The following is a 12046-nucleotide window of genomic DNA, read 5'->3' on the forward strand; positions in this document are numbered from 1 at the left end:
CTAATGATCTTCGCAACGGAAGTGAATCAATCAAAACTAACTTTACTGTAATTTCTATCACTGTAAAGCTGCTTTGAAGCAGTCCGTACTGTTAAAATCGCTTTGTAAATGAAGGTGACTTGACTTGGCCACTGCTTCATATGCATCTTTTTTTATTGATTAATTCTTCAAAAATAAAAATTCTGTATTATTTAAGTTGTAATGTTGTTCTACCAGAAAGACTCGGGAGAGTAAATATAGTGACAATTATCCATTTATTAACAACCCAGCAAGCAATAAAGTTCTTTGGCGTAGGCCCCGTCCGTAGCTCGCAATCTGAGGGTCCGGACTCTGCATATCCTGCCTGAAGATCAAGGCAGGGGCGCAGCCGACCCCCTGTGAGGTATGGAAGGGACCATCCTGGTGGTGGTGGGGAGGATGGAGGGAAGGATTCCACTTGGAGGTGGAGGGGAGGATGGTGGTGAATTGGCGCGTCAGCATCTGCGAACTCAGACAAGAGTAAGTGACCAATCTTTTATACCACGAGTATTGGAATGTGATTGGATAGATAGATAAAGGTAAAGTGACGTAACAATTAAGTCTTCCCGGCAGAACTTTATGCTAAGCATCCATTTCTTGTTGTTTTATCAATTGTTTTAGTGTTTTTATGGCCCCATTCACTCACCTTTTGTAAAGAAATGGAGGGTCCAAATTAATTTCGTTTAGTAACCTGAGCTGGACCTGCAATATTCATTTAAAATATATATATTTAAAAAAAAATCTTTATGGCCAAAACTTTGTGATGATAAAATGCCAGCCAGACTTACACTACTGTTCAAAAGTTTGGGGGTTTGGCTTCGGTACGATTTTTTAATGTCATGCACAAGAAGGCTGTAATTACCGTATTTGATAAAAAATACAATATAAAAAACAGTAACATTGTGACATATAAGTAAGATTAAGTTATTTAAGTTTTTTTAAATATAACCTATTCATGTAATGGAAATTTCAGCAGCCTATACTCCAGTCTTAAGTGTCACTTCAGAGATCATTCTAATATGCTGATTTGGTGCTCATGAAACATTTATCATCAGTGTGGAAAACAGTTGTGCTGTTAATATTTTGTGGAAACAGTAATGCATTTTTTTCAGAATTATTTGATAGCAGGTCAAAAAGAACAACATTTATTTTTACTTTTAAACAGTAGTGTATTTAACATGAAAAAAATGTGTGTAAAACTCAAAGTTAATTTCTTAATTTAATTTAAACCCGTTATAATTGGAACACACAGAGACACACCTCTAAGCTGTAAGTATTCACATTCATACATAACACACAGCTGAAGTTTTTTCAATGGAAAATAGCTGGATTTGGCTTTAAGAGATTTAAGTGACACTCTTTCCAATGACTGCTGTGTTTATTTGTGCGTCAAGGGCGTTTATTGCTCTCTCCATCCCTTCCTCTCTTTTTGAGAGGATTAGAGTTTCCAGGTTGACAAACACAGTATGAATGGGTGTTATTTCACCCGTCATGAACAAACATCAATTAACAGGATTACCGTGATAGGCCTTAATTCTCAGCACTAGTCTCTGCTCTAAACAGATTACATTAGCTTTGGGAAAATCTGTGTCTTTGATGCAGTTTAGTTCCACAGTTATGAAACCTGTATCAAATGCGGACACTGCTATTCAGATTCACTCGACTGATTCGTCTGTGATCAAATATCCATACTGGAGAACATTCAAAACTGAATGCAGATAATTCCCAGAGCAAATGAAATCAAGTCCCTCTGATTTCATTTGACATGCGTTGTTATGAGTCTAATCTGAGGACGGGGAGATTTTGGAAGTGAATGTACATTCAGATTCACTTGATTTGCTCTACATTAATTATCCATAATCATTGATGGTTTGGGGTTGTAATGATACGTTGTGCAGCAGAGATGTGTGACGGGAGATCAGAGAGCGGCTCGTCAGAGTGGGAGAAGAGGCCACTTTATCTAATTGTGGTATTAAAGCAGAACTATCAATACAATTTGAATGACTGATCCTTTATACATAACCCCTAACAGCCCTCGGCGGTGAGCGCAGCCTCAATTTATTGCGTTGGATGTTAGGTCAGCGTTACAGCCCATTCATGGGAGCAGAAAGGAACGAGCCCTCTGTAGGACACGAGCACGAGTAAGAACCATGTTTTATAATGAGAGAGAGACACTACCTACCAACCTATACGAGTTTGTGAGTTAAAGAGGGACGAAGGGACAGAAAATAAGGAGAGAAACAGTAAAAGAATCAGCAAGGCTAGTATGAGAATAAGAGAAATGAAAGAGAGAATCCTTGTAAACAGCCCTGAGCGGAGATAAAATAAAACGTATTTCATGTTATTAGCATACTTGAAGGGTGGTGAGAGAGTGTGTGAGACAGTGAGAGAGAGAAATGCTTTTTTTTTTTTCTTCAGCACTGGGCTGTGTTTAATGTGCTTTCTAAAAGCTTATTGCAATGCAATTTTTAAGTGATTCTTTTTTGCCAAGATCATCCTCTATTAAACACACTGCTAGAGAAGGACGCATTGTTTGTAGCCTATGGTAAACGTGGTTGCAGTCAAGGGTGGACTAGGACTCAAAAACACAAAACTACCCCAACTGTATTAGCTATCGCATGCATATTATACAAACTTGTCTTCTGTATTACAACGTCATCCGAAGGTTTGAAAACAACCAAGGCAAAATTAAGGTTTTGGACAATATTAGCACAAATCCTTATAATTTTGGTAAACAGTTCAACAGCACAGGGACTTGAAAAGTGACTCAAACAGATTCGTTCAAAAACAGATTAATTCAGGAATTAATTAAAGGTACAATATGTAGACTTTTTTTATCAAAATACCCAAACACCACGTGCACAGTGTTATTTCTTTCAATTGTGTACTTCCATTATCCTAAATGTTTCCAAGAATTTGTCAATTCAGAGAAATTCACAATTTTAAATAGTGCACGTCCCTGTTCACTTGACGCCTGTCAATGACGTAATATCCGTGTTATCCCTGGTTTCTGCTTGTACTGCGTATAGGGCTATGTCTAGTGGCACGCTGTTGTTGTTTTGTTCAAACATTATGGATCATGGCAAGCAGACTTTGGGACAAAAGGAGAATTAAAACAAAGATCAATATCAGCGTGGCGTTTTCGAGATGCCAAGAGCTCCACGTCCACGACTAATTTCAACTTGACAGAGACGCAGCTCTTGCATGTACTTTACACAGGTGAGCAAATGTACATAAAACAAATCAATGTTATATAGCTCAACATTATGAAATGTTAGAATATGATCAGTACGTTATCCTAATGTTAGCAAACAAACTAACACATAGAATTACATTATAACTTTCAACACACTCAAATGCTGTTTATTATGATATTGCAGCATTAGACCAAATGAAACAGCGCTGCGTTACCTCACAAGTTTAATTCGTCAAATAAACTGATCTGTGTGAGTAGTAATTCAGCACATGCGTTCGGTAGAATGAAATGTCCTTATTCTTTTATATCCGTGGCACTTGCGTGTGGCGCTGATATCTGTCTCTCATTAGCAATCGCGACCTGCTTCATACCACAGCCATGTTGAAAAACATGAATGTTTTCACTCATCCATAAACATTACTATTACTATATCCATCATCATTCCGCTTATCACTGCATCATCAACCTACGCCTCTGTTTTTGTAAGAAGTTAGCGACCCTTAGCGGCGAAAATTACATATTGTATCTTTAAGTGGCTGTTTTTAAGAGTGAGTCATTGAATCATTCACTCAATCAAGTCATTCAAAAACACTGCTGTATGCTAATTCTGCTGTGGCTTTGGAATTGTCACTGGCAGAGCATAAAAAGTTCTCGCATGACATGTGAAAAAAATTGGCTATATTATTTTAATAATTTTGTTAGATTTGTGGCCACAATATCTTGTTTTCCCCCCACATGTGTGTGCGACTCCATATAAATAGACACAGTAACCAGCAATATTCTGTGTAAATAAGTCACTCAATAATTAACTTCTTGTTTATTGAACTGTTGTTACTGCACGGTTGTGATTATATACAGTACAGCCGAATTCTATAAAAAGCAATCCACACGATCAACAACACTGTTGCTGGTGTAATATTACTTAAAGGTGTGCTGACTCTACAAAAAAGAAACATGGTCCAAGATTAATCTACTAATAATCAGGCACCAGAGCTGGTCAAGGGGCATGTCTCACAGTCATGATTATTGCCATTATTATGTAGGGTAAATAAGTACAGTTGTAATGAAGTACACTTGTAAAACTGTAAATATTTCTCATGCAAGCTCAAACTGTCATCATCCGTCTGCACATTTACATCAGCATCCTCTCTCTATGAAAATCCAAAGCTTGTGCTTTTTTGCTATAGTATACAGATGACAAAAATCTTACCATGTTAATGCAGGTCACATAGGGATTTTGCATCATCAGCATTCTACAGCACCAACTTTTGAAAATAGATTTTGAAAGAGAGAGAGAAAGAGCAAATGGAAAAGTAGGAAATATTTTTTTTTGAGAACATTTAGAAGAGATTGATCATGGAGGACATGAAGAAAGTTTGTTCTTTCTCACCAAACCAACACCTACACAGTACACACCACACACCACATGCATTATTTGTTAGATCTCTTCGATTTAGTAAACCAGCATAATAAATACTTATTATATACGTATAATTTTGGAATTACCTGTTTGGCCAAAGGGAATGTTCAGGCAATGTTGCAGTCACTATTTTTTTTTTTGGTACATTTCTTGACTTCTATTTCTGAAGCATCACACTTGGTAGCCTTGCTCACTATGAAATGTTTAATAGCTACATATTAAACATCAGATATGTTCTCATTGTTATTACTGGTGCTTACAAGTCATGTATTTTACAAGACGGACGCACATAAACACCACAAAGTCAACGAGTGTGGAAAGGAAACTAATATTTGCTGAGCCCTGTGTTTCTGTGCCACTGAGAAAACATGGTGGACACAATGGATGCATCGTCTGTATTGACTGTAAATGAGTTGTGTGTACAAAATACGAGTAGTATCGTACAATTACGATTTAATATTGATTCAATTTACGGAACCTTCATTAATTGAATAAAAACATAAAAAGGCAAAAGCACACCTAATGTGCATGCTTTAATAATTTTCTAGAAGTTACAAATTATTGCTATACTTTTTTGTAGACATAGTACATCGCCATCTTACTCTGACCAAAAGTATTTGAATGCACATGATGTTGTAATCACAAACTTCCCAGGAATATTTGAACCCACCATATGTCACAGGAGTTTTGTGTCAAGTATGGACAGACATTTTTTGTTGAAATTTCGTTATCCTAAGGACATTAAACTAAGTATAAAGCCAAACACACACACACACACACACACACACACACACACACACACACACACACACACACACACACACACACACAATTCATATAAGTAAATGAATGATTTAATCTTTCTGTGCATAACATTCTCCAATAATGCCCAATTATTCTCTCTGATAAATGTGAAGTGATGTCCACATATTTGGTTCCTCGCAACAGGATGTGAAAAAGTGTTACGCTACTCCAGCATCTGTGATGATTTTCTCCCTCTCCATTTCTTTTTTTCACACCGATTAAAACAAGACCTTAAGGCGTCCAGGGCATTTTTTTCTCAGTGGGTTTGTGGGTGAGAGAGTGCAAGAGAACAGGTGAGAAATATTAATTCTTGTCTAAGGCATGTAATTGTTCCTCCTGTGTGCTCTGTGTACACAAGAGAAGGGCCCTTCTTGCCTCCCTGACGGATTTAGGGGAACAGGAGACCTTCCTTATCTACTACTTGGGGTTCTGAAAGTAAATGGGGTAGATAGAAAAAGTGAGAGACAGCTGGAGAAAGTCAAAGCATACAGTGGAGAGGAGAACAAGAAAGAGGGGATTGGAGACATATACACAGCTCAGTCAGAGCGGAGAGAATCTCCTCAGTCCCATCTGCTCTACACAGCTCTCATTACACTCACAGGCCTATCCATCAGCCCGCAGCCACACAACTCTGCCACAGCCCACATTAATGGAAAGAGGAAAGAGAAGGAGACGTGGGGAAAGTGAAAAGGGAAAAAGACAGGAAACAACTGAAAGAGAGAATGATAGAAAGGAGGGAGAGGAAGAGAAAATGAAATAATGTCACAGGCTAAATCAGGCCTGTGAAGAGGACTTGTTAATACTAAGTACGTAACTATGTCACAGCATGTTCTGCTTATTGGCCCTAAATCTTTGAGCAATGTTTTGTGTCCAAACCCTTGACCTTTCAGTCATGTGGTGCATTCCATTAGAAAAGAAAATCACCATTGCTGCATGTGGATAAATCCCACTGTCATAAAACCACTGAAGCAGAGTAACAGCCAGATTTATGGGGACAAATCACTTCCAAGAACAGCAGCAATGACGTGGAATCTCACATACAGTATTCAGACACATTTGGATAACAACATATCGAGCGTAATGGGGGGGGGAATAAAAAACACATTTTTTTATGTGTTTTTTTTTTTTTTTCTCAGTGAATGTCAACAGGGTCAAATGTAGTTGTGGACCCCACTGAGTTTCGTTGTTTGGACAAGAACAAAGCAACAAGAAATATCTTCTTTTGTGTTCTGCAGAATTAAGTCGTTCAGGCTTGGAACATTATCAAGGACAGAATTTTCCATTTTGGGCGAACTATTCATTTAAATATGTAGGCCTAGCCTATCCACCAAGAAAATATCCAAATGAATTTGCATTAGTTTTGAACAGTATTTTTTCTCTCTCTAATTTTAAACATCTTTAATTAGATGTTTTGTTTTAAAATGTGCTTGTGCTGTCTGTTTTAAATATTTTGTTTTATACAACGGTTAGTTCCTATCCTTGATTCTGATTGGTCAATAGCTGTGTTTTATTCACGATAAAACACGGCTATGACCGCTTCACCCAACTGTTCTATGTATCACTACACAACACCCCTAGCAACCACTCTTAGCAACTTAAACACATGTTTGATCTCATCGATATTGTTTATTGAAGCTAGTAGAGTATGTGATAGATCGATCAAGCGAGTGTACCTGGATTTACAGTAGACATAGCATTTTCCTTCAGGTCAGTCCTATTATATTCATAATAATAAAAATCCGTTTTAATGTCCGCTGCAATTTTGTCCTTTTAACAGTTTAAGTGGTGTTCCCGTGCCTATAACGTCATAGTCATCTGTCAGTTGCGTCTTCCTTCTCCGTAATCACAAGTTTGAGTCCTTTCAATGTAAAAGTCTTCTCTACTGACTCACTCATAAAGACAGTCTTTGCCGCCATCTATTGGCAAAATAATGTAACTTCTGTTGCTGTTACTGTCAGGGACTATTTTTTTCAGCGGAGGGAAGGCTTTTAGTGATTTTACTTCATGAAAGTTGCATATAATTTTCGGCTTTAATAGTTGTATTGTGTGGTAACCGTTTTATAAAAGCAATAGGTATCGAGGCTAGTGATGTATCGTGAATAAGTCACGGCTGAAGGGGTTGCAGACAAGACGCAAACGCCCTTCAGCCGTGATTCACGATACAGCACAGCCTCTCGTACCTATTGCTTACATAATGCATTCGCATTCATATTTTTATGTGTGACTTAAATTTCATAGTATCCAAATACTTTCTGAGCCCACTGCATAGATATTCAACCTATATTATAACAAAATCTTTTTGTTTCGTCCATTTAATGTGACAATAATTGCTGTCATTCTACTTAAGTTTTCAGAGTTCTTCACAGTAAAAGTGCAATTAACTTACAGCAGTTTTCACTACCACCCCCCTAAAAAGTGTCCCAATCACCCTGAATTCACCCTATGTATTGAGCAAATATGTGCAATAAACACTGTGTAGTTACATCCATTCAGCCGTAGTAACATAGTTCATGAAGTGAACTCCCTACCTGCTCTGGGCCCTGAAAACAGATCCGACACAACGGAGTCCTGACTCCACTGTCCGTGCAGCTGTTCAGCGATAATCTCTCGTCCAGCTTCTCTTTAGAGCAATCCTCAGATGAGCTGCAACAGTCCAGCGTCCTCGGCGGATCCACTGCGCTATGAGTCCAGTCTTCGGGCCCTAGTGTGTCCAAAGCCTCACCTGTCACCGGCTGATAATGTCCGTTGGCTAAAGAGTGGCTCTCCGTGGCGCTGCTCGTCGCATTGCCCTCCGCGTTTAGTTCGTTCATGGGTGTGAAGGCAGGTGGCGATGCCGACGGTGCCGGTGGCCTGAGTAGGAAAACCTTCAGGTCACTGAACAAGACGCAACAGCGGCCTTTCTGCTTGCCCTGGTGGCGCAGCATCGGTCTGCGACTCAACAATCCCCAACACCATACAATGACACCGATAGCCAACAACATGTGCCCGTCTTATGAATAATGGAAAGGCGGTCTATGTTTTTAAACGGCTTATAAAACTAAGGCTATCTGTTACTGGTCTCCAGCAGGTCACATAACAGAACTTACTGTTTGGGTTCCAACGAGGAAGAAACACCTGTGCAGCCGGTTCAGTCTCGTGGGCAACACCGCTTTCTACTCACCACCTCACCCCAAGTGACCGTTTGAACATGGAGAACGTGTTTATTTTCAACAGTTCTACTGAGAGCTACATCAGATGCGATTCCTCGCGCTGGCGTTCCACTGAGAAGCTGACGATTGTACGCACATGTTATAGTAGCTGTCAAAAGTGGAAACGTGCAGTTGTTACCTTAATAAACCTCTTCAGTCATAATAAATATTTTTTTACTTGGATAAAAACAGTTCATTAAGATGTTACCACGTGAAGCACATTTTAGGTTACCTGCAAAACATTCTACTGGGATTTTAGAGCTGTCAATTACAACAAATGGCCTTGTATCCACAGAGACGCGAACATTTTCACATGAAACTGCGGACAAGTACACCGATTTGAATGGAAAAATGTCGGGGATTCCCGCGAACAGCCTCTGACAAAGAGCTCCTGAGGTAGTGGCATCTATTCATCAAAAGAGGAAAACAGAAATACAGGATATTCGCCAGCATAGCCAAACAAATGGCAGCCTTGGTTTTTCCTAATTAAACAACTAGAAGTCTACGATACACACACACACACGCTCAGTGGACCAGCCATGAAATATCAATTTCTGTTAAACAATTCACATTATCCACGACCATTAGCAATCTTCAAAAGCGATGCGATAGCAGACTACCGTGTAATTGTGTGTAATAATGTAACGCAAAGTGTCTTGCGTGAAACGAAATCCAGCCACAATCTTGACAATTAGCCAGCAATTGTCCTTTGCGTTCATCTCATGTTTCAGGTCCGACCGTTTAATGCATCCCGGACAAGTCCCCCTCTGAAAATGTTAAGGTGCCAACGTTAGTAGCCTACAGGCAGCCTGTCTCCTTAAACACCCAGCCCTTGTTGCAGAAATCCCAAGGCAGTTTCGATCACTGTCCCATATAATGTCAAACATGTCTCGAAAATCAGTCCTGAAGAGAAACAGATTCGCGGTCGACGATGAGGAAATGTTTTTGCCATCCACACTCCGTCGTAATTAATTTTAATTAAAATACTGAAGTGGCTCCTGCGTTGTAATCCAAAGCGATGCGGTTCATGCGACGAAAGGCGTTGTGCAGTTCTAACACGAGTTGTTTATGATGATTATCAGTAAAGCCGGAGGATGCTCGCGCTCGCTGCGGTTTCAGCACCATGTTGCCTGGGACAGCTCCCAGGCGCGGGCCCGTCTCTCTCTCTCTCTCTCTCTCTCTCTCTCTCTGAGAGTGTGATGTGAGCAAAGGGGGCGAGCTCAGGGCCAGCAAAACGAATTTAATCACGTCCTTACAATTTGTGCTACGGTATAAATGAAGACATTACTCTCATCCAATGGGACTTAAATAGGTTTCGAAATGAGAAGTTTTTCTAATGCAAACCTGTGGTGATTGTTCTTGTAGTCTGCATTCCTCATCTATCCTACGACGAGCCACAGACAGATTTGGTTTCAGCCCTCGACTCACAAGCACGTGTTTCTAGGTCAGTGTTACCAGCGTTCGCCCCCTCTGAGACGCTGAACCCGCTGAACTCAAGATATCAAGTAGCCTAAACGTTGTGCACATACTGTATTTCCCGAACGTTAAGTCCATCAATTACAGGATGACATTTTCCAGCATAAAGCCGCTGTAAGTCTTTGGAATGATCTAGTCTGATTTCAGCTCCGAGTTTGCACTGTGAAAAGACTTTGTTAAACTTACAGTAAAAACTCATAAAATAGTGTGCATGTTATAACAGTAGATAGGCTAGCCTATATTACAATGACTATGTTGTACAGTTAGGCTACAAACTGTTTATGCCATTAAATTATATAATGTTAATTTACCAACCAATGTGAGCTATTAAAGTCTATTTGCTACTGTAAATGTAGAGATAATAATGCAGGTGGTGTAACAGATGGCCACATGATGAATTAAAGTTCATCAAAATGTGTCTTTGCAGCTACTATAATAATAACAACACAAAGACAGAACAACACGCACACACACGCACCATCCAGATTTAAAATGAGAAAATTTGTTTCAATATTTTGCTGTAAAATGTAATATACTGTATTTTAATAATTTTAAACCGTAACAGGTAAAGCAGTTATTTTCCCATTAAAAGTACTAAAATATTTTACACTCTACTGAATTAGGTTTTACACTCAACTGAATTATGTTTTACACTCTATTGAATTATGTTTTACACTCTACTGAATTATGTTTTACACTCTACTGAATTATGTTTTACACTCTACTGAATTATGTTTCACACTCTACTGAATTTTTTTTTGTCAGATACCATAAAGTGTAGCTAATTCGCAAGGTAATATGCGGTAAATTAACTAGTTATTCTAATACAAAAAAATACCAGCAGAAGTAATTTTAAGGGTAAAATGGGAAATAGTTCTGGAACAATTGCTTGTTATTAATTGCTAGGTTAATTGGCAGAAAATCTGTATATTAAACTGACCAAATGACAAAATACACTCTGTTAAATACAGTTAAATTCTACAAAGAAAGCAAAAATATATATTTGTCCTGTGGGGCAAAACCTGCCCAGCAATGGGAGTATAAAAATCCTCTACAAGTGAAGCTGAGAGAATTGAGGGAAATACACAGAATAGATTGAGACATTTGTCTAGCTGAAACACTAACCATCCATGGCAGACTGGCCTGTATCTTTCACTGGCTGTGAGCCATTTCCCCCATGATGTGGAGGAGAAATTCAACTTGGAAGATTTCAGCATTTCAGAGAAGTTCCTATTACTCATTATGCGCAAAGACAAAACAAAGCTTTGTTATTCAAACATGTGTGGGAATTATCCCTTGGGGATCTGGAATTGCATTGCTTATTTATCTTAACAAAAAGCACGGGAGTTTTAGATAAATTCATGCTCCGTTAAATATCCCTTGAGATTACCGAGCTAACTGGCTTTTTTTGTGTGCTTTGGGATACTACAGCTTTAGCAGATTTCACTGGAGTGATGTGTAAAACCATCGTAATGAATGTCTTTGTGCATGTACTGGGAGGAGTTGGGGTGGCTCACAGCCTCTTCCACAATCCTGTGAAGATAAGCCATGGAGACAGAAGAAGGTAAACCATGGATAAAGAGCATGCAAAGACCAAACCAAAGCTAAGAGAGACAGTCATGTGTGAATCGATGCCCCTGTCTGACTGGCTGTTGATAGCAGAGTTAGTGTGTGTTTTATGACTGAACAGAGAAGAGTTTATGTTTAACATGATGTTAATATTTTGAATGTAAGAAGTCATTTAGAAGATACTTTCCTCTAATCCAATTAGCAAACTACTGATGCATCATCCCAACCCGAGCCCAGCCTTATAAGCAATAAGGTACGAGAGGCTGTGCTGTATCGTAAATAAGTCACGGCTGAAGGGCGTAACGTTAGGCACGACGCGAAGGCAGTGGCACCCCTTGCTTCAGCCGTGACTTATTCACGATACAGCACTTGCCT

General features: G+C 39.1%; 1 protein-coding gene across 2 annotated transcripts in view; it reads right to left on the reverse strand.

Moving 5' to 3' along the window:
* marchf4a (membrane-associated ring finger (C3HC4) 4a) overlaps positions 1-9793 on the reverse strand; it is a 36128-nt gene extending 26335 nt beyond the window's left edge. Inside the window, exons 1-2 of one of the 2 annotated variants that reach the window (XM_079614687.1) lie at positions 8525-8607; positions 7967-8288 (exon numbers count right to left, since the gene is read on the reverse strand). In XM_079614687.1, the coding sequence (XP_079470813.1) occupies positions 7967-8248 (282 nt within the window). In that variant the 5' untranslated portion in view covers positions 8249-8288; positions 8525-8607. Of the gene's footprint in view, positions 1-7966 lie in introns of both variants that reach the window. The other variant, XM_079614686.1, reaches the window with a different exon arrangement.
* Positions 9794-12046: the final 2253 nt, after the last annotated feature.

This window comes from Phoxinus phoxinus (genome assembly GCF_949152265.1).
Source record: "Phoxinus phoxinus genome assembly, chromosome: 6".
Lineage (NCBI taxonomy): Eukaryota > Metazoa > Chordata > Actinopteri > Cypriniformes > Leuciscidae > Phoxinus > Phoxinus phoxinus.